At 38.8% G+C, this 19958-nt stretch overlaps 1 protein-coding gene across 2 annotated transcripts in view; it reads left to right on the forward strand.

Moving 5' to 3' along the window:
• LOC110447462 (WD repeat-containing protein 90-like) overlaps positions 1–19749 on the forward strand; it is a 43625-nt gene extending 23876 nt beyond the window's left edge. The window contains exons 24-42 of one of the 2 annotated variants that reach the window (XM_021493172.1): positions 985–1112; positions 3107–3159; positions 3600–3746; positions 4160–4266; positions 6186–6377; positions 6663–6765; positions 8822–8943; positions 9698–9854; positions 11037–11278; positions 11493–11637; positions 12074–12273; positions 12570–12659; positions 14169–14288; positions 14658–14898; positions 15331–15461; positions 16053–16226; positions 16408–16530; positions 17568–17652; positions 18163–19749. In XM_021493172.1, the coding sequence (XP_021348847.1) occupies positions 985–1112; positions 3107–3159; positions 3600–3746; positions 4160–4266; positions 6186–6377; positions 6663–6765; positions 8822–8943; positions 9698–9854; positions 11037–11278; positions 11493–11637; positions 12074–12273; positions 12570–12659; positions 14169–14288; positions 14658–14898; positions 15331–15461; positions 16053–16226; positions 16408–16530; positions 17568–17652; positions 18163–18317 (2715 nt within the window). In that variant the 3' untranslated portion in view covers positions 18318–19749. The remainder of the gene's footprint in view (positions 1–984; positions 1113–3106; positions 3160–3599; positions 3747–4159; positions 4267–6185; positions 6378–6662; positions 6766–8821; positions 8944–9697; positions 9855–11036; positions 11279–11492; positions 11638–12073; positions 12274–12569; positions 12660–14168; positions 14289–14657; positions 14899–15330; positions 15462–16052; positions 16227–16407; positions 16531–17567; positions 17653–18162) is intronic. The other variant, XM_021493173.1, reaches the window with a different exon arrangement.
• The last annotated feature ends 209 nt before the right edge of the window (positions 19750–19958 follow it).

The following is a 19958-nucleotide window of genomic DNA, read 5'->3' on the forward strand; positions in this document are numbered from 1 at the left end:
ACTGTTGTATCTCCCTAGTCAGCTAGTAAGCTTTAACTGTTGTATCTCCCTAGTCAGCTAGTAAGCTTTAACTGTTGTATCTCCCTAGTCAGCTAGTAAGCTTTAACTGTTGTATCTCCCTAGTCAGCTAGTAAGCTTTAACTGTTGTATCTCCCTAGTCAGCTAGTAAGCTTTAACTGTTGTATCTCCCTAGTCAGCTAGTAAGCTTTAACTGTTGTATCTCCCTAGTCAGCTAGTAAGCTTTAACTGTTGTATCTCCCTAGTCAGCTAGTAAGCTTTAACTGTTGTATCTCCCTAGTCAGCTAGTAAGCTTTAACTGTTGTATCTCCCTAGTCAGCTAGTAAGCTTTAACTGTTGTATCTCCCTAGTCAGCTAGTAAGCTTTAACTGTTGTATCTCCCTAGTCAGCTAGTAAGCTTTAACTGTTGTATCTCCCTAGTCAGCTAGTAAGCTTTAACTGTTGTATCTCCCTAGTCAGCTAGTAAGCTTTAACTGTTGTATCTCCCTAGTCAGCTAGTAAGCTTTAACTGTTGTATCTCCCTAGTCAGCTAGTAAGCTTTAACTGTTGTATCTCCCTAGTCAGCTAGTAAGCTTTAACTGTTGTATCTCCCTAGTCAGCTAGTAAGCTTTAACTGTTGTATCTCCCTAGTCAGCTAGTAAGCTTTAACTGTTGTATCTCCCTAATCAGCTAACTAACTTAACAACTAGTATTGTTTCTCTGCAGTTAACTATACCCATGATGAAAAATTAGTTGGGATAAATTTTGTCAAATTCTGGCTTCAGATGTTGTATTTTCATTTATTTATAACATGAATATTATACATAGGATTTTTTCTTTTGAGATACAGTTTCCTAAAATTTGTTTGTTTACAAACCATCAGTATGTTTAACATGATGTTCTGTTGGGGCAGACTAGAGCTCTTTGTAGCATGCCTACCCTGTGTGGTAATAATTAACAATAACAGCCCTGTTATTTTATTCTCAGGTCTTTATAGGCCACTCGGAGAATGTGAGCAAGATCCTCTTCACCCCTGATGGCCAGGGTTTGCTGAGCGTTGGAGAGGCAATTTATGTCTGGGATTTCATGGCTTCCAAGCCCCCGTCTCCAATTGAGTAAGTCTCTCCCTCCCTTGTCAAGTTAGTCAGATTTTGGTGGATGGAATCACCATCTTTTCAGCAAAGAGTCCCCTCTCAGTGGAGGAAGTCATCACTTCCTCAAGACTAAGTCACCATGTACTTAGTAGGGTGATATATCCCCTCATTTGATCAAAATGCTTGCTTAATAGAAAGTGTCACCACTGCACAGTAGATTGAGTCACACCTTAGTAAAATATGTCACCTCTTTAGAACAGTAATACCCACAGTAGAGCAAATCAAGTGTCCCCAGCGAAGTAACTCAGCTTTCAGTAGAGTGAGCCACTGCTCCTGTGAGTCACCTCTCAGTAAAAACAAGTCACCTGATTAGAACAGTAATGCCCACCTCCTCATAAGTCATCTCTCTGTATACGAGTCAAATCTCAGTCTCTTAGTTCACCCCCTCCTCAGAACATTACCCTGTCTCTTGTTTAGCGGCATGAGTCACCCCTCTGAATCATCCCTCAGAGGGGTGAATCAATCTGTTTTAAATGTAGTAGTCACTCCTTTGTGAGAAGATTAACTTTCTATCCAGTAGAGTAAATTACCCCCTCAACAGTAGAGTAGATTTCCACTCCTCATTGGAATAAGTTATTTGTCAATGAAATGAGTCTCTTCCTCCTCAGTGGGATAAATCATCCTTCCTAAGTAGAACAAACCAGCCCCTCATTAGTGAAGTAGGTCACTCCTTTCTATAAACCACTTTAATGGAAGTAGTCACTTCTTGTTCAAAAGACAAGTCAGTCTTCTTGTGTAGATCAATCAGTTTCTCAACAAAAAGTCAGTTACCACCTCTTCAGTAAAATTGTTCACCCTTAAATATTTCAATTCCTACTCAAGTTGCTACTAACAAATGTAACCTGTTTCATTTAACGATGAATTTGACCAGATTAACAATGCCTGTGCGTATGATTTTGCGACGGGAGATAATTATTGACATGTTTTAACAAAGAAGATACCACTTGATGAGACTACATTTTTATTGAAGCTACACAAGAAATTGTTCAAACAACCAAAATCGATCAATCAGCTCACGTTTGCTGGCGGTAGTGACAAGTCATGTACTGCCCTAGAAATTCTCCTTCCAGCTACCCATTTTGCCTCTTGTGTCGGTATCAACCCCTGGTACAAATCGAAAACAACGTAGATCCATGTGGTCCTGTCTTATATGAAATGCAGTTGAACAGCCAACCGCTATATGAAATTGTTTCGTACTTTCAAGCCACGTATGGTTTCCTGTCTAATTCAACATTCAATTACTGCAGCTTCACATTCCAGAAGATACAGAACCTTGAAATTTAGTGGCTCTCCACTTCGAGCTAGTTAAAATATGGCTGCTGTAGACTCGCAGCTGAGCCTGCCCACCGCGTCTAGACATTAGTCTTTTGCGATGACATGTCAGAAAATTTGATATCTTATGAAATCATCAACAAAAAGTAAATATAGCATTTAAAATATGGTTATGTGTTTTGTTTCTACATAATTTGGCTGTATTGAACTATCAACACATACCATCATATTGTATGATGGTCCTACAATGACAGACTATATTTTTGTTTAAATTACATCTATACGTAAACTTGCACAAGCTCCAGAACCTGGGACAAACTATCAGAATTGCTTTGGTCGGTTTCATGGGGTGATGAATTGAATTGGTCTTGAAACAAATTCAACATGAACTGCAAATCAAGATTTAATGCTTAAATGCATGGAGTCGGTGCTTCTTGATTGAGTGAGTTGCTTCAAACGTCCATGAGGTGAATCACTTTCTCCTCTGTAGAGATCAGCTGCTCCATTGTGTGGTAAGTTACCCCTTACTCAGTACAGTGAGTAAACAATCCATTACAAACTTTATACAGGTGTTACAGTTCTTCAATTCCATCAGAAATCAAGTCTGGATCGAATATTATGTATAACAATAGAAAAGAATAATTTGAGCTCTGTATGAGTTGATTGTCACCATTTTGTTTCAGGGGTCGTGAGTACGCTGAAAAAGACTACATGCAACTACAACGGGACAGGACAAGTAAGTATAAAATGACAAGGCCAATAGTCACCTTAGCCAGTTACATCTGATGTATCTAATGTATTACACTAGTTACCATCGCTACCTACATCTGATCTAATGTATTACACTAGTTACCATGGCTACCTACATCTGATCTAATGTATTACACCTGTTTCCATGGCTACCTATATCTGATTTAGTAAGCTCACTTGGGCTGTTTGTCCTTTAAATTTTCCTTTGAAGTGTTTCTAGTCCAGAACTAGGAACAGAGGGATGGGGCAAAATGGAGGAAATAAACTTAAATCTTTAAAAGTCTTCTTTTTGATTAATATGTACAAGTTTCTGTTGCTAAGTTTTAATGTATTGTGTACCAGTAGCTGATTAGTCTTAACATATTGTGTACAAGTGTCTTTGGCACAAGTTTTAATGAAATTGGATGTACTTTATCTTTCATGTAGACAACAGCATAGATGATATTCTTGAACGAAGTTTAGAGGAAACGTCATATCTTGAGCTACCAAGGCGATCACCACCTCGACCAATCAGCTACAACTCTAGTAGTCGCATCGAGGATCTTAGCTCCATACATAAGGCTTCTAATGAAGGTTAGCCACGCAGTCAATACATCATTTACAGTCACTTTAAAGCTAGTGTACATTCTTTTACCTATAATGAATGTTTGCTCTTGCGCTTTGCTGCAAAAGTGAACTCCCATGGAGTAGATTTTGCTGGAGAATAATGTACATGTATATACAAACCCCTTGTTTCTGAGTAAATATCACAACATAACAAGATTTATGAATTCTTGATCAACTTACAAATTAATGACAAATTATGTATAAGTAAAAATATCCTGTGAAATGTAAGTGATTTACATTGCTTTTAAAATTTGAGAAGTCTTACAAATATTTCATTGCAACAGTTTAAATGTATAGGCCCAAGAGCTTTACAGCTTTAATGATTTCTTTGAAAATAACATCAAGAACGCCTTCCTAAATGTGTGTTTTAACATGTTTAGCAGATGATGATTTGGTGACTGGAACATCAGAGAGGGAAGCAATTTTAATCGGTCCAAAACTGAAGACAGCATTCACAGAGAAGCATGAAGACAGTAGTCAAGAGTCTGTAAGTCTTCACATTGAAAATGATTGAGAGTCTACAAGTGTACAGAGGTCACATGTCTGTGTTCAGGTGTACAGAGGTCACATGTCTGTATTCATGTGTACAGAGGTCACATGTCTGTATTCAGGTGAACAGAGGTCACATGTCTGTATTCAGGTGTACAGAGGTCAAATGTCTGTATTCATGTGTACAGATGTCACATGTCTATTCATGTGTACAGAGGTCACATGACTATTCAGGTGTACAGAGGTCACGAGACTATTTATGTGTACAGAGGTCACATGTCTGTATATGTATTCAGGTATACAGAAGTCACATGTCTGTATTCATGTGTACAGAGGTCACATGACTATTCAGGTGTACAGAGGTCACAGTCTGTATTCAGGTGTACAGAGGTCACATGTCTTTATTCAGGTGTACAGAAGTCACATGTCTGTATTCAGGTGTACAGAGGTCACATGACTGTATTCAGGTGTACAGAGGTCACATAACTGTATTTAGGTGTACAGAGGTCACATGACTGTATTCAGGTGTACAGAGGTCACATGTCTGTATTCAGGTGTACAGAGGTCACTGTCGGTATTCAGGTGTACAGAGGTCACATGTCTGTATTCAGGTGTACAGAGGTCACTGTCTGTATTCAGGTGTACAGAGGTCACATGTCTTTATTCAGGTGTACAGAAGTCACATGTCTGTATTCAGGTTTACAGAAGTCACATGTCTGTATTCAGGTGTACAGAGGTCACATTTCTGTATTCAGGTGTACAGAGGTCACATGTCTGTATCCAGGTGTACAGAAGTCACATGTCTGTATTCAGGTGTACAGAAGTCACATGTCTGTATTCAGGTGTACAGAGGTCACATGACTGTATTCAGGTGTACAGAGGTCACATGTCTGTATTAAGGTGTACAGAGGTCACATGTCTGTTTTCAGGTGTACAGAAGTCACATGTCTGTAGTCAGGTGTACAGAAGTCACATGTCTGTATTCAGGTGTACAGAGGTCACATGTCTGTTTTCAGGTGTACAGAGGTCACTTGTCTGTTTTTAGGTGTACAGAGGTCACATAACTGTATTCAGGTGTATAGAGGTCACATGTCTGTATTCAGGTGTACAGAGGTCACATGTCTTTATTCAGGTGTACAGAAGTCACATGTCTGTATTCAGGGGTACAGAGGTCACATGTCTGTATTCAGGTGTACAGAGGTCACATAACTGTATTTAGGGTCTGTAGTCAGGTGTACAGAGGTAAAGGTGTACAGAGGTCACATGTCTGTTTTCAGGTGTACAGAGGTCACTTGTCTGTTTTCAGGTGTACAGAGGTCACATGTCTGTATTCAGTTGTACAGAGGTCACATGTCTGTATTCAGGTGTACAGAAGTCACATGTCTGTAGTCAGGTGTACAGAGGTAACATGTCTGTATTCAGGTGTACAGTTGTCAAGTATCTGTACACCTGAATACAGACATGTGACATCTGTACACCTGAATACAGACATGTGACCTCTGTACCCCTGAAAACAGACAAGTGACCTCTGTTTTCAGGTGTACAGAGGTCACATGTCTGTATTCAGGTGTACAGTTGTCAAGTATCTGTAATTATTATGTGTACATGGGTTAAGGGTGTTCATTTTTACATTAGCATTGAAACATCCTGAAAACTGCCTGCCAGAACTGACAACTGAAGGCAACTGAACTGATAACTTAAGTAAACACATTGGGAATCTGTCGCTGACGATGGCTTTAGTATGAATGAATGGGGAATAACTATATAGTAGAATGAGAATGATGTTTCTCAATCCATAGTTATTCAAAGAATCATAAAGGCGGTATCACCTGTGCTTTGTTTACAGAATGAGATTGTTGAGGTTGTATGACCTGTGTTTTCTTTACAGGGTGATATTTACTTTTGTTTTGATTACAGGATGAGGATGTTGGGGTTGAACCACTTGCACCTAGTCCTCAGCGTCAAAAACACAAACAGTTCAGTATGGGAAAGCGTCCAGGGAAGAAGGCCCCTGTGGGAAGTCCTGGAGCAAGGAGAGAAGGAGAGGCTGTGAAACCCTCCTCACACAAACACTTCCAGCAGCGGGAACAGACCTATGGCATGGCACAGGTGTTTTTCCATATTACCCTTAATTGTCTCTTAGATATTTCCTTACCCATCTTGCTGTCTCTTAGATACTATTTTACTGTATCTTAGATGCTCCCTTACCTGTCTATTTTATACTCTTTTCTCAGTATCTTTGATGCAGGAATATCATAAAATATTGTGAAGTATTTCATGAATGTGAGCCAGATACTTTTTAGTACTTTTCTTTTCTTTGAAGTAAAGTTAATTGGGGCTCTGCATCAGAGATGTGGGTGCTCTATTCTTACTCCAAATTTCCTTCTTTGACAGAGACGATATACAGCCCCTCCGAACCAGGCAGGTCTAAAGCTCAAGTCTGTGATTGGCTACAATGGAAACGGTAGAGGCAATATGGTGTGGCAACCTGACACAGGTAGGTATCTACAACAACACAATCTATATCTGACTGGCCTGACACAGTAAGTTCTTACAAACACACAATCTATATCTGACTGGCCTGATACAGTAAGGTCTTACAAACACACAATCTATATCTGACTGGCCAGATACAGTAAGGTCTTAAAAAGACACAACCTATATCTGATTGGCCAGACACAGTAAGTTCTTACAAACACACAATATATATCTGACTGGCCTGACACAGTAAGTTCTTACAAAAACACAACCTATATCTGACTAGCCTGATACAGTAAGTTCTTACAAAGACACAACCTATATCTGACTGGCCTGATACAGTAAGTTCTTACAAACACACAATCTATATCTGACTGGCCTGATACAGTAAGTTCTTACAAACACACAATCTATATCTGACTGGCCTGATACAGTAAGGTCTTACAAACACACAATCTATATCTGACTGGCCTGATACAGTAAGGTCTTACAAAGACACAATCTATATCTGACTGGCCAGACACAGTAAGTTCTTACAAACACACAATCTATATCTGACTGGCCTGATACAGTAAGTTCTTACAAACACACAATCTATATCTGACTGGCCTGATACAGTAAGTTCTTACAAACACACAATCTATATCTGACTGGCCTGATACAGTAAGTTCTTACAAAGACACAATCTATATCTGACTGGCCTGATACAGTAAGTTCTTACAAAGACACAATCTATATCTGACTGGTCTGATACAGTAAGGTCTTACAAACACACAATCTATATCTGACTGGACAGACACAGTAAGGTCTTACAAAGACACAATCTATATCTGACTGGCCTGACACAGTAAGTTCTTACAAAAACACAACCTATATCTGACTGGTAAGACACGGTAAGGTCTTACAAAGACACAACCTATATCTGACTGGTAAGACACGGTAAGGTCTTACAAAGCCACAACCTATATCTGACTGACCTGATACAGTAAGGTCTTACAAAGACACAACCTATATCTGACTGCCCTGATACAGTAAGGTCTTACAAAGACACAATCTATATCTGACTGGCCTAACACAGTAAGTTCTTACAAAGACACAATCTATATCTGACTGGCCTGATACAGTAAGGTCTTACAAAGACACAACCTTTATCTGACTGGTAAGACACAGTAAGGTCTTACAAAGACACAACCTATATCTTACTGGTAAGACACAGTAAGGTCTTACAAAGACACAACCTATATCTGACTGGTAAGACACGACAAGGTCTTACAAAGACACAACCTATATCTGACTGGTAAGACACGGTAAGGTCTTACAAAGACACAACCTATATCTGATTCAGCTGACATAGTAGCCACGTGTACTCCATATCTGTGTCTATGTGCTTAAGGCATGGGTGGTTTTTCCCCAGGTACTCCTGTTTCCCTCCGAAACCAAACCAGGCTTGTCCTTAAATGACCCTTGTCTAGCTGATATTTGGCCCTTAACTTTCTTGGATACAGGATTATATCAAGTTTGTCAAATACACTTGATTTCACAGATTTGGTTGCCTACACTTATTTGTACAGGTCTGTTTGCCTATACCTATTTGTACAGGTCAGTTTTCCTACACTTATTTGTACAGGTCTGTTTGCCTACAATTATTTGTACAGGTCTGTTTGTCTACACTTATTTGTACAGGTCTGTTTGCCTACACTTACTTGTACAGGTCTGTTTGCCTATACCTATTTGTACAGGTCTGTTTGCCTATACCTATTTGTACAGGTCAGTTTTCCTACACTTATTTGTACAGGCCTGTTTGCCTACAATTATTTGTACAGGTCTGTTTGTCTATACCTATTTGTACAGGTTTGTTTGCCTATACCTATTTGTACAGCTCTGTTTGCCTATACCTGTTTGTACAGGTCAGTTTGCCTACACTTATTTGTACAGGTCTGTTTGCCTATACCTATTTGTACAGGTCAGTTTGCCTACACTTATTTGTACAGGTCAGTTTGCCTACACTTATTTGTACAGATCTGTTTGCCTATACCTATTTGAACAGGTCAGTTTGCCTACACTTATTTGTACAGGTCTGTTTGCCTATACTTGTGGCTGTCTGGTGGTTGTGGAGGACCTGAACACTGGACAGCAGAGACATCTAACTGGACATGTGGAGGAGATCTCGACCCTGGCCTTACAGAACGATTGCCAGGTAAACACATGTGCTCCTTAAGCCATTTTAACTGGCGCATCCCTTGAGGAAACTAAGTTGAAACCTGTTTATCCAGTTGTATTTCGGTTATACCCATTTATTTTACCCAGCTTTTCTGACAAAATGATGATACTAATTATTTGTTTTTTTCTGTATGTCTATACACTTTATGCTATGCATATAATGATATAATGTCAAGTCTTGGGATAAGTTTCATCACTGTTGTGATGTGTGGAAACCTATGTATAATTAATGAGGCTTCCATATTCTGTTCAGTTAATTGGTTTCCAATCTGTTATCAGTAACTTTTTAAAAAAATGTCAGATTTTAAAGAAACTTAGAATGTAGATTCACATTGACCAAATTATAAATATAGGTTACAATGTTTACGCCAAACCTCAACAATAGACCAGGGCTTTAACTTTGTCCTGAAAGCAGGGGATATAAATTCTATAAATTTACTTATCTATATTTGATTTCATTTTATCAAAACTAAATAAATATTATGACCTCCAATGGTTTGGGTTAATTTTGTAAAAAGAAAACAAATCAGGGTATATCTGTGCAAAAGATATGTACCATTGTTTTTTCTAACCACCTGGCTATCTTGAAATTCTTTTGAAGAACACTAGGGGAGAGATTCTATAACCTGGCCTTAGAACGCCTATGTTTAGCTTATTGCACTTCACACAGAAGATACCTTTATGTTTGTTAGGATGGAAAAGTGTGTCAGACCATTGATTTATTGTTTTAGGTGTTGGCCTCTGCCAGTGGTTCCTTTGGTCTGTCTGCCAGTCAAATCTGCCTGTGGAATCTAAAGGACATGGTGTGTCACAAAGTCCTACAGCACCATGAACATGACATTGTGTCCCTGGCGTATTCCCGTGATGACCGCTTCCTCATATCGGTTGGTAAGTACCAAAATATATTGCTAAAACAGACAGTGACTGTAACATGATCCCCTGAACTTGCCTGACATTGAAGGTGATTTTAACTACTTTATTCCTGTCTTCTAGGAGACTTCATCTGTATTCCTTGTATTAGGAGGCTAAACTTCCTGTATTTCTGTGTTCTAGGTGACTAGCTTCTGTGTCCCTGTGTTTTAGGTGACTAACTTCTTGTATCCCTGTGTTCTAGTTGACTAGCTTTATGTATCCCTGTGTTCTAGGTGGCTCACTTCCTGTATCCCTGTGTTCTAGGTGACTAGCTTCCTGTGTCCCTGTGTTCTAGGTGACTAGCTTTCTGAATCCCTATGTTCTAGGTGGCTAAATACCTGTATCCCTGTGTCATAGGTGGCTACCCTGTATCCCTGTGTTCTAAGTGGCTCACTTCCTGTATCCCTGTGTTCTAGGTGACTAACTTTCTGTATCCCTGTGTTCTAGGTGACTAGCTTCCTGTGTCCCTGAGTTCTAGGTGTCTAGCTTCCTGTATCCCTGTGTTCTAGGTGACTAGCTTCCTGTATCCCTGTGCTCTAGGTGACTAGCTTCCTGTATCCCTGTGCTCTAGGGGGCTAACTTCCTGTATCCCTGTGTTCTTGTTGACTAACTTTCTGTATCCCTGTGTTCTAGGTGACTAGCTTCCTGTGTCCCTGAGTTCTAGGTGACTAGCTTCCTGTATCCCTGTGTCCTAGGTGACTAGCTTCCTGTATCCCTGTGCTCTAGGTGGCTAACTTCCTGTATCCCTGTGTTCTAGGTGGCTAACTTCCTGTATCCCTGTGTTCTAGGTGACTAGCTTCCTGTATCCCTGTACTCTAGGTGGCTAACTTTCTGTATCCCTGTGTCATAGGTGGCTTCCCTGTATCTCTGTGTTTTAGATGATACCATTGTATCCCTGTTTTCTAAATGACTACCCTTGTATCCCTGTTTTCTAGTTGACACAACTTATTGTATTCCTGTGTTATAGGTGAGTGAACATTCTGTATCCCTGTTTTCTCCATGAGAACATGGAGGCTATATTTTCTAGTATCATGTTTTAGGTATGTAGTCCCTTTGTTATCGGTGACTGTACCTAATGTATTCCTGTGTTATAGTTGAATGAACATTCTGTATCTATGTGTTCTAGGTGAGTGAACATTCTGTATCTATGTGTTCAAGGTGACTACAAAGACTGCTGTGTGGTTGTATGGAGTACATACGACTATGAGATACTGACAAGTTCGAGAGTGACCAGCCCTATCCATGAGCTCAAGTGGGACCCCTACACTGTCAATGAGTTCGCGTCTGTGGGAGAGAATGGCACAGTGTTGTTTTGGCTCCTGGACGAAACCTCCAGTGAAGTGTGTCTCAATGTCCATGAGGCAGATGTTCCAGAGGAACTGATGCAGACTCACCACATGGTAAATATTGCTATTTGATTGTCCCATCAGTGTTTACTGTGTGACCTTCTCAACACAGTCAAGTTTTGATTATAATTTAGCATGATTCAATAGACCTGATAATAAAACTAAAAACAAGAACACGATATTACACACAAGTAAAGTGACATTAATTGCAATGATTCTGTAATGAATGATATTGCTGGTATAACCTGCTGTAATTATTTTTATAAAGGGGAGCCAATCAGTAGACTTCACATCAATGGTGTACGCAGGGGACAGCACGCTTTATGTATCAACTAACAACGGCAAGGTGTCTGCCTGGGATACCCGTCACAACACATGCTTCATACACTGGGAGGCAGACAACTGTGAGATAGGTAAGGATAGGTGTACCCAGCCTGGTCAGTAATAGGTAAATACAGGTGTATATCTGACCAGCCTGGTCAGTGATAGGTAAATACAGGTGTATATCTGACTAGCCTGGTCAATGATAGGTAAATATAGGTGTATATCTGACCAGCCTTGTCAGTAATAGGTAAATGCAGGTGTATATCTGACCAGCCTTGTCAGTGATAGGTAAATACAGGTGTATATCTGACCAGCCTGGTCAGTGATAGGTAAATACAGGTGTATATCTGACCTGTCTGGTCACTAGTCAGTGATAGGTAAGGATATACATCTGATTGGCCTTGTCAGAAATCTAACCTTTGAACTGCTTTATGTATATTGTGTGACAGCCTTGAATTGCTATATGTATTTCAATGAAAGGCCTTACTTGCTACATGTTTATGATTTATTAAATCTTGTGTGTAGGTGCCTTGGTATGTCGTGGTGGCCGTCTGCTGACAGGAAGTACAGGACGCAATCTAAGAATGTGGTCCATCGTGGGTGTAGGAGAGATGCGACTTCCCGGGGAACACAATAACATGCGAGGAGGCGGCTTGACTATGGAGGATGAAATGAATGTGGATGGAGAGGTTGTGTCTCTAGCATTTGATGAGGCACTGGATATGGTAAGGCCACTGATTTGTGATTTACTTGTGACTTGTAGCTACAACACCATTTTACTGTATACAGGGAAATGTTTGTCCAGTCAAACTTTTGTCCTTCACTGATAAAATCCATATTCAACCAGCGTTAATTTTGCCTTTTACAGGCAATGACTATATAGTATGTTAAGCAGTTGTTGTCAGAATAAATTCACCCTCATTTAAAGGGCAAAAAAGGCAGAAGTAAAACTGCATTTTTTTTGTTCTGTACTTTGTTAATGTTACTGCTATTTCTGTAATTTTTATTGGTGTGGTTACAGGGAATTGTTGGTACAAGTTCAGGCACACTGTGGTACATCAACTGGCCAGAGAGAACAAGTATCCGTCTTGTGTCAAGTCATATGTCAAGGGTAGGTAATGATAGAGGTCACATGTCCAGGGTAGGTAATGATAGAGGTCACCTGTCCAGGGTAGGTAATGATTGAGGTCACATGTCAAAGGTAGGTAATGATTAAGGTCACAAGTCAAAGGTAGGTAACGATTGAGGTCACATGTCAAAGGTAGGTAACGATTGAGGTCACATGTCAAAGGTAGGTAATGCTTGAGGTCACATGTCAAAGGTAGGTAACGATTGAGGTCACATGTCCAGGGTAAGTAATGATAGAGGTCACATGTCCAGGGTAGGTAATGATAGAGGTCACATGTCCAGGGGTGGTAATGATAGAGGTCACATGTCCAGGGGTGGTAATGATAGAGGTCACATGTCCAGGGTAGGGAATGATAGAGGTCACATGTCCAGGGTAGGGAATGATAGAGGTCACATGTCCAGGGTAGGGAATGATAGAGGTCACATGTCCAGGGTAGGTAATGATTGAGGTGACATGTGAAGGGTACGATTGAGGTCACATGTCCAGGGTAGGTAATGATTGAGGTCACATGTGTAGGGTAGGTAATGATAGAGGTCACATGTCCAGGGTAGGTAATGATTGAGGTCGCATGTCCAGGGTAGGTAATGATTGAGGTCGCATGTCTAGGGTAGGTAACAATTGAGGTCACATGTCCAGGGTAGGTAATGATAGAGGTCACATGTCCAGGGGAGGCAATGATAGAGGTCACATGTCCAGGGAAGGTAATAATTGAGGTCACATGTCAAAGGTAGGTAACGATTGAGGTCACATGTCCAGGGTAGGTAATGATAGAGGTCACATGTCCAGGGTAGGTAACGATTGAGGTCACATGTCAAGGGTAGGTAATGATTGAGGTCACATGTCCAGGGTAGGTAATGATAGAGGACACATGTCCAGGGTAGGTAATGATAGAGGTCACATGTCCAGGGTAGGTAACGATTGAGGTCACATGTCAAGGGTAGGTAATGATTGAGGTCACATGTGTAGGGTAGGTAATGATAGAGGTCACATGTCTAGGGTAGGTAATGATCGAGGTCACATGTCCAGGGTAGGTAATGATTGAGGTCACATGTCAAAGGTAGGTAATGATTGAGGTCACATGTGTAGGGTAGTTAATGATTGAGGTCACATGTGTAGGGTAGGTAATGATAGAGGTCACATGTGTAGGGTAGGTAATGATAGAGGTCACATATCAAAGGTAGGTAATGATAGAGGTCACATGTCCAGGTTAGGTAACAATTGAGGTCACATGTCCAGGGTAGGTAATGATAGAGGTCACATGTCCAGGGTAGGTAATTAATGCAGTCACATATCCAGAATTTGTAATGAAGTCACTTTCCAGGGTTAGTAATGATTGAAGTCACATGTCCAGGGTAAGTAATAAATAAATTAACTTTTGGATTCACTTTGTGAATGACCAAGCTGTTTTTGATACGGCCTTTATTAGATCTTAGTGTGATGTATGTGTATGCCAAGTGAATGCCTGGTATTAGGTCTTAATGTGTTTTCCAGGTGAACGGCCTGTCTTCCTGCAGTAGTTCCCATGTAGCATCATGTGCTAATGACGGAAGTCTGCGTGTCTGGTCAGTGGAGGACCGGGAACAGCTGCTACAGTTCCAGGTCAGAGATCAGGTAGGTTTTCCAGCCTTTCACACGGTTTCTGTGTTGTACAGCTATTGTGAACATTTTTATACCATTTACTTTAAAATTTAGTTATATTTTTTCTTCTCACCTGTCAGTCTGTCTGTGATTGATTATCATTCTTTAAAGGCTCATCTGATGGCAGCTTAACTTGCTGGGAATGTCAAGTATGGGGATATCTCTAACGAGGACATGATGCAGAATGGTTTTGATTTGAGATTTCTACATGAAACCATTCTTTTTAACCTAAATATACTCAATATATTTGTACAACAATAATGATTAAATTATGCAAAACTTGTATGCAGAGCTCACTATGAAAGTTGAAATTTCATTGCTTTTTGTTTTTCTGTTTCTCAGTCTTGCACCTGTGTTGCATTTGCCCCCTCTGGTCCGGACATTGTCACCATGACTACCGTGAGTAACCTGCAGGAGGCTCCTGTGTTGGCCCATCAACACCTAGAAAACCACCAGCTGCCTCCACTGGTGTCTGGATACAGCGACGGCACTGTGCGCCTTTTTGACCCCAATAAGGTGGAGATGGTCCTAAAGATGCACCCTCATGCTGTCGCTGTTACTGCTATTAGTTTCTCCTCTGATGGTAGGTGCCAGGCTAAGTGCCAGACAAAGTTGAGTTTCACTATCACTATTTCTTGGAAAATACAGATGAAATCATATGATGGAACTTGTTATGCATGATCCCCTTTAAAGTTGTGCTTGATTCTATTTGAAAATTTCAAAAAATCTAGCATAGTAAAAGCCTCTGAAATATTATTTTGCAACTTAAATATCATAATATGCTTTGTACATCAGTACATGCGCTTGTGCAAGAAAAGAAAAAGAATCCGCCTAACAGCAACATTCTATGATCTTTCATTGGTGGGTGCCACATCCCTCTTTCGTTAGGGGAATTAGTCTTTACAAAACTGTGGTGTAACTAGAAGAAACAGGATTTTGGAGGGTATGATCTCATTTAATGAAATAATATTGATATTTATCCCTAAACATCACATGGTTTTGATTGGTTGTTCAGGGCGTATGATAATATCTGGAGGAAGTGATGGCCTGATCGCAGTCAGCAGTCCCACAACAGGAATGACTGTCCGAGTCATCAATGACCATAAGGGTGCCCCCATCACCAACATTGATGTCACAGACAAACAGGTACACAAGCCAAGTCATTTTGATACATTCAGGATATTTTTAATAGCAGTTTTCTTGTACTTGTTGTAAATCTCATATTTTACTGAATTCTTTATCTATTCTATTTTTTGTTTTTTTCATACTCATGAACAATACCTGTAGGCTTAATTCGGGAATATGTCAATCCTCTTTTGAAAGGATTTATTTTGATATATATTGTTATTTTATATAACAGAAAAAAAAGTGATTTACAACTATCATTAATATACTGCTCGTCTATAATAACTGCCTGCCTATAAAAACTGTCTGAAATAACTGACATCTTTGATAACTGCATTCCTGTAATTGTAATAAATTTCTGTAATACCTTACCATCTGTATTACCTTGCTATTTGTAATAAATGTCCATCTATAATAACTACCTCCTTTAACAACTGCCCTTCTGTTATGAATGCCAGCTGTAATAACAGTCTGCCTATAATAACTGCTCACCTGTTTACTTTTACCATGCTATTAAAATGTAATAACTGTACACCTGTAAATACCTGACCACTGTTTTGTGGGACTAATCTATTTAAGTGTGATGACTGACCAACTGTTTTGTATCACTAGGACCAGGATGTAGGTATCACTGCCCCGCTGTTGTGGCTGGCCACCAGTGCTGATCGCCGTGTAAGTGTCTGGTCAGCTGACTGGTCAAAGGACTTCTGTGAACTAGTAGATTGGCTGACTTTCCCAGCCCCAGCATTTACGCCAGATGGTGCTGTCATCTCCAAACAAGACCAGGTACGTAGAGAGCAATGTACAGTCAGATTTCTCTGTTTTGTATAAATGCTAATCATATTCCTAGAGGTAAATTTTCTCATATTTTTAAATATATATAATGGTATGCATGCATAAAGATCAGAATCTCAAGTCTTTTTTCAACCTGAGTTGAATAAGCACTTCTGTTGTTTGCAATTTCCAGGGTTTATTTGGTAACCTGCCCCCAAGTCTTGCCATGTTTTCACCGGAGGAGCAAGATATCATAGTGTACACGGGGTATGGCAGTCAGAAACATGTACAGTTTTACAGTCTGTCACAGCGTAAGGTATGTTCATGCCTGTAACCTTTGTCACACAATAGATTATACCTTCACTGTAACCTTTGTCACACAATAGAGTATACCTTCACGGAAACCTTTGTCACACAATAGAGTATACCTTCACTGTAACCTTTGTCACACAATAGAGTATACCTTCACTGTAACCTTTGTCACACAAAAGAGTATACCTTCACTGTAACCTTTGTCACACAATAGAGTAAACCTTCACTGTAACCTTTGTCACACAATAGAGTAAACCTTCACTGTAACCTTTGTCACACAATAGAGTATACCTTCACTGTAACCTTTGTCGCACAATAGAGTATACCTTCACTGTAACCTCTGTCGCACAATAGTATACCTTCACTGTAACCTTTGTCACACAATAGAGTATACCTTCACTGTAACCTTTGTCAGACACTAGAGTATACCTTCACTGTAACTTTTTTCACACAATAGAGTAAACCTTCATTGAACCTTTGTCACACAAAAGAGTATACCTTCACTGTAACCTTTGTCACACAATAGAGTATACCTTCACTGTAACCTTTGTCAGACAAAAGAGTATACCTTCACCGTAACCTTTGTCACACACTAGAGTATACCTTCACTGTGAACTTTGTCACACTCTAGAGTATACCTTCACTGTAACTTTTTTCACACAATAGCGTAAACCTTCACTGTAACCTTTGTCACACAATAGAGTATACGTTCATTTTAACCTTTTAGGTCACAGTACAAGATAAAACACTAAATGTGTTTTTTGTAAGAATTCAAAAGAATGTTGTTGATATGAGCATTTCACAATTTTCTGACTGTTTGTCCCTAATTGGAAATTCTAGAGAAGATCTTGTTATGAATGAAAACCTGAGGAGCTAATAAGAAATAGGTTTAGGATATAAAAAGGAACAGTAAGTAATTGGGATTTTTAAATCAATCCGCTAAATAGTTTATTATATTCTCAGTTCCATTTCATCTTGTATGCAATGATACAAAAACTCAATGGCCTCCTCCCAGCTTATGTTGTAATGACTATTGTACAGGTGGTGCGGACTTCAGCGCTGACACACTGGGCAACGTGTATGGATATGAGCCCCAATTCCTCCTTGATCACTTTGGGGGCTAATGGTAAGTCATTTATATCTCTAGGGGCTATTGATATAAAGTCAATCATGATGCTAATATGAAGTTATTAATGACTATGGAGGGGTGTTAATGGTAATCCATTGTAGCTACTTCCTTAAAAAGATTGGCTATTGTTTCCAAAAGGTTATTCAACAAAGAGTATTTTAGCCAGTGCATATTTCTGCTATACTACTGACCTGGACCAGCTTTGAAGGATGCATGAGTAAATCAAGTAAAAATCTACCAACAAAGTTTTATGATGTGTGGGGTAAAAGAAATCTTTAGACAAAGATCAGTAATGTAAAGAGTAATGCAATGTAGCCTGTTTAACTAAATTTGACTTGCACCAATTTGAAGGTCACAGATTTGAGATGTATAACAGGTGAGCAATACAAGCCCAATGGGCCTGCTGTTCATACAGGAAAAAATACTGGCATTAAAAAATAGTATAATATTCATAACCTCTTCTTGCTGAATAATTTCCTTATAAGTTCCCTGTTTAAAATTTTGTAGAACGTCTGATGAAGCTGATGGATTATTATGAAGGAAGTTTCCAGGATTTCACTGGCCACAATGACTCGGTGACTGTTGTCAAGTTCTGCCCTGAGAGTAAATATTTGTTCTCCGTGGCCCACGCAGAAATACTCATATGGGAAGTGAATGTATAACCCTGGGCGGTATTGAATTCCTTTATTGTTTTTTTTTCTTCATATTTATCAAAATTAAAGAAAAATCTAAAGACCTTTGCTCACAACTATTTCATTATTAGACATTAAAACAGCATGAATTAAAATGTGTCATTGAAAACATGTTGATCCAAGATTGTTTTTTGTATGAAAATTTAGTTTAAGCAGCAGAAGAACACCGGGATATAAGAATCCTTTAGTTGGAATAGAGATACCTGGATTACCTGTGACGGGGAGGATATATATTACAAATAACTGAGTTTATTCAGTTATTCAAATAAGCAAGTTGTGATATCTATTTCAAATCTGAAAATCTATGACAAATTGTGATACTTTACCCAAATCTGGGAATATCTGACAAGGGCTGATATTTAGTCAGAGATAGAACAACATGAAATCTTGAACAAAACTAATCTATTAATATTATTATGTCTCAGTATTTTATTTATCATTTTTTTTTCATACAAACAGCAAATTTGTAGTTATCGTTATTTTTTCTGTGTATTATAGTGCTGTATAAAGCCTTGATAATTTAATTCTTTATATTTTTTGTTGACCATTTATCAATGTTTTTTATGTCATATGTCCAAGTAAATTATTTGTTTGCAAGATTGATACAAAATAGATAGCATTTAATTTACCGATTGCTTGAGTGTATGGAAGAGAGTGTAAGAGAGTGTGGATGACAGGATGAATCAATAAGTGAACCTGGCCTGAGATCACATAGAAAATCTAAGATTTACATCTCATTAATCTTCTTATTAACTGAAATTGCAGTTATTGAGATGAGTACATTAAGGTGTGGTTGTTTAAATGTTTCACAGTATTTACAGTTTAATATCTATGTAATTCTACACACTGTTACATGCTTGTGGCATCATCATTATTATTATTTCAATGTTAGGGAGTAGAAAACCTTCGCTGATACTCGTTGTGAGGATGTATCCTTCATTACATATTACATTGTTTTAGGAGATGTTATTGTTACTAGGTGCCTATGTATCATTGTAACAGCCAAATACTACTAGTTGACTAAGATACAGTTCACTGTCTCCATCATGTTGTGATACACGTGTTTGATGATTGTTTACAGTTAATCACTGTTAATCTGGACTTTGATCATCCAGACACTTATATTGATGAATGATAATTCCCATTCCATTAATACAAAAATATATTATTCTGGATGGGTGTATGGAACTAATAAGTTTAAGAAGATTACACTGTAATTTTGTAATTTTACAATATGATGTATGCTTTGTGGAGAAGTTTATAATATACATGAACTACATTTGGTAAAAATTTAACACTTACAGAAAGTTTGCGTAAATTTTGCACTTATTCATTCATATTAAGTTTGATTATACATTTGTTTTATGTTTTATTCAAGTAAAAACTGCGGTATTTTGTAAATTTTGCACTATAATATATTTATAATATATTTGTGTAAAAATTTGCATTGAAATGCATTTGTGAAATTTTACGCTAACTTGGTGTAAAATCAAAAACAAATTACCTGTACAAAAGTAATCTTAAAACTAATATTAACGTCAAAGAGACTATATGTATCAGATTGTGATTGGTTTATAACGATGAACATGGTGTGTATGAAAAAGATGTGTG

This window comes from Mizuhopecten yessoensis, unplaced genomic scaffold (assembly GCF_002113885.1).
Source record: "Mizuhopecten yessoensis strain PY_sf001 unplaced genomic scaffold, ASM211388v2 scaffold3427, whole genome shotgun sequence".
Taxonomy (NCBI): domain Eukaryota; kingdom Metazoa; phylum Mollusca; class Bivalvia; order Pectinida; family Pectinidae; genus Mizuhopecten; species Mizuhopecten yessoensis.